General features: G+C 54.5%; 1 protein-coding gene across 3 annotated transcripts in view; it reads left to right on the top strand.

The window, feature by feature from the left end:
- Nucleotides 1-2,903, top strand: part of Tmem63b (transmembrane protein 63B) — a 26,709-nt gene that overhangs the window by 11,401 nt on the left and 12,405 nt on the right. For all 3 annotated transcript variants that reach the window (XM_029531323.1, XM_021217780.2, XM_029531322.1), the window contains 4 exons: nucleotides 647-789; nucleotides 877-928; nucleotides 1,066-1,174; nucleotides 1,681-1,751. In XM_029531323.1, coding sequence (XP_029387183.1) covers nucleotides 647-789; nucleotides 877-928; nucleotides 1,066-1,174; nucleotides 1,681-1,751 — 375 coding nt within the window. The remainder of the gene's footprint in view (nucleotides 1-646; nucleotides 790-876; nucleotides 929-1,065; nucleotides 1,175-1,680; nucleotides 1,752-2,903) is intronic.

Below are 2,903 nucleotides of genomic sequence, written 5' to 3'. Positions count from 1 at the left end.
CCTCCTCCTCCCATAGCATCCCTCCTCCTCCTCCCATAGCATCCCTCCTCCTCCCATAACATCCCTCCTCTTCCCATAGCATCCCTCTTCCTCGCCCCGCCCATTTCTGTTTTCCATCTTCCATTTTTTTGTCTCCAGTCCCAATCTTGCTTTCTCTTTTTTCTCTTGCTCTTCTTTTTGCTGCTACTCTCGGGCTCTGTAGATTCCACCCCTCCTCCTCCTGCTCCTCCTTTTCTTCTTCCTCCTCTTCTTCTTCCTGATCCTCCCTGCTCCCTCCCTAAGACTCTTCCTTCTCTACCTCCTTTTCTTCCTCCTCTTTTTCCTGCTCCTCCTCTTCCTCCCTCCTCCTCTTCCCCTTCCTCCCTCCTCCTTTCCCCTTCTCCCCCTCCTCCTCCTTTTCCTGTTTCTCCTCCTCCTCCCACTCTTCCTCTTCTTCTTCCTCCTCTTCTTCCCCTTCTTTTCCCCTCCCTCCTCCCTCCCTCCCTCCATCCCAGGAAATTGGGATGGGAAGTTCTGTCTCAACACCATTACTGCCCCATCAGCAGGGGTGGCTAGAGAGACCGGGGGGGGGGGGGAACAGGCTGATTCCAGCCTTTCCTCTGCTGCTCTTAACCAACATCTTCTGTCTGCCTCCTGTGACCTACAGGGACGATGAGATCCGGGACAAGTGTGGGGGCGACGCTGTGCACTACCTGTCCTTCCAAAGACACATCATTGGGTTGCTGGTTGTCGTAGGTGTCCTCTCCGTAGGCATTGTGCTGCCCGTCAACTTCTCAGGGGACCTGCTAGGTCAGTGAGAGCCAGGTGGCGGGAGTCGAAGTGGGCAGAGGGCGTCCCTTCTGACCCCACCACCATCCCCTTCTTCCCGCCTTCCAGAGAACAACGCCTACAGCTTCGGGAGAACCACCATTGCCAACTTGAAATCAGGGTGAGGCTGGGCAGCTCTGCAGTGGGGTGGGATCTAGGGTAGAAGCTAGAGACGGGAGGCTGCAGAGACAGACGGACACAGCAGAGGTTGACCCCGCTGACGCAGTGACCCATGCGCCCTCTGCACACTCCCCACAGGAATAACCTCCTCTGGCTGCATACCTCCTTCGCCTTCCTCTACCTGCTGCTCACGGTCTACAGCATGCGGAGACACACCTCTAAGATGCGCTACAAGGAAGATGATCTGGTAAGGAAGTGCAGCCTGTCTCGGCTTCCCGATCAGCCCTCAGGGTGGCCACTGTAGAGTTGAGCTACCTGGGTTCCCTCCTACGCATAGGATAAGGGGGCTTCTCCAGAGGTCCCGGGCAGGCGATGCCTTCCCATGCTGCGCATGTCCCTGGGGAATGACCGTGGCTGGGGATAGTGTCAGATAGTCCTGTTGTCGCCTTACTTGATGAGGATGGTAGAAATACTCCTTCAGCTTCTATAGCCATTTACCCAGCCTGGACCAAATGCTAGTCACTGTGCTAGGTCCCCAAGGTTCTAAGTGTCACCCACCCACTCAGGGGTAGCCCTGAGACACCCCCCCCCCCAAGAAGAGCTACCTCATGGCCCTTCTTCTTCTTTAGGCTCCTATTACAAACACTCCACTGAGACCTCAGGCCTGCTCCCCCCCCCCCAACCCCTCCCTGTATCCTCTGGCTCACCTGGAGCCCACCCACAGGAAGACAAGCCTGCTTCCTTCTTCCCCAGGTCAAGCGGACTCTTTTCATCAATGGAATCTCGAAATACGCAGAGTCAGAAAAAATCAAGAAACATTTTGAGTGAGTAAGCAGCCCGCCCCACCTCAGGCCTGCAGAGCCTTGCCTGTCCCTTAGCCCCAAGAACATCTTTGCACCCCTGGACTCAGGGGTACTCAGCAGCCCAGGGGCACAGGCTGAGGGGAACAGATCAAGGAAGACCTCATATGGTGAGCCAGACTGGTCTCCCACTGTCACTGAGTGACAACTAGCCCCTTGGAGAACTGGAGAGTCACTTGGGGTACAGCCCATGTAAGTTAGCAAATGAGAGGACTAGGGGGGGCTCCTGAGGAGGGCGGCCTGCAGCACTTGTTTCCACCTCTGGCTTGGACTGGGTCATGGGCGGTTGGCTCAGAGTCCTGAGGTGGCAGCTTCCTCAAAATTAGCAGTAGCACTTACTTGGTGCATATGCAGACATTGTGGGAAAGCTCGTGGGCTCTGGTGGCATCTGAAGGAGTCTGAGGAGGTTGGTCTTGTTCCTCGGCTTCTCTGGAGACCCGACAGGCGCCTTGGTGCCGAGCCCGTGGGGTAGAGAGTCAAGAGCTGCCGGGTGTGGTGGCTCACACCTTCAATCCTAACACTTGGAAGTCAAAAGCAGGTGGATGTCTGTGAGTTCAAGGTCAGCCTGGTCTATAAGAGAGGTCCAGGGTAGTCAGGGTGACAGAGAGACCGTGTCTCAAAAACAAAAAAAAAAGTTAGGGGCCTGCTGTAGAGACTTAGAGAGATGGTCTGCACACAGAATTACAGAATTAGAGGCCCTTCATACTTTGATTCACTTATTGCCAGACTCTCGTCAGGTGAATGAAATTCACCCGGGCTCAAGGGTCTCTCACACATAGGGATCACCTGTAGGAGCTAGTCAACAGGCTCAGCTGAGATTGGTTCAAGTCAGTCTGTGACCCAGATTAGGAGTCAGCTAGTGACCGTGACAAGGGACAAATTAATCCATGCCCCAGGTTAGGAGTCAGCCAGTGACTGTGACAGGTGACCAGTCAAATCCATGCCCCAGGTTAGGAGTCAGCCAGTGGCTGTGACAAGGGGCAAATTAATCCATGCCCCAGGTTAGGAGTCAGCCAGTGGCTGTGACAAGGGACATTACTGATCTGAACCTTGGCTCAGGGTTCAGGTGGATTCAGGGCTTATTCTTTCTTTTCCTTTTTTTTTTTTTTTTTTAAA

Source organism: Mus pahari, chromosome 18, assembly GCF_900095145.1.
Source record: "Mus pahari chromosome 18, PAHARI_EIJ_v1.1, whole genome shotgun sequence".
Taxonomy (NCBI): domain Eukaryota; kingdom Metazoa; phylum Chordata; class Mammalia; order Rodentia; family Muridae; genus Mus; species Mus pahari.
The sequence above is the reverse complement of the archived record's forward strand: the minus strand, read 5'-3'. Positions and strand labels throughout refer to the sequence as shown.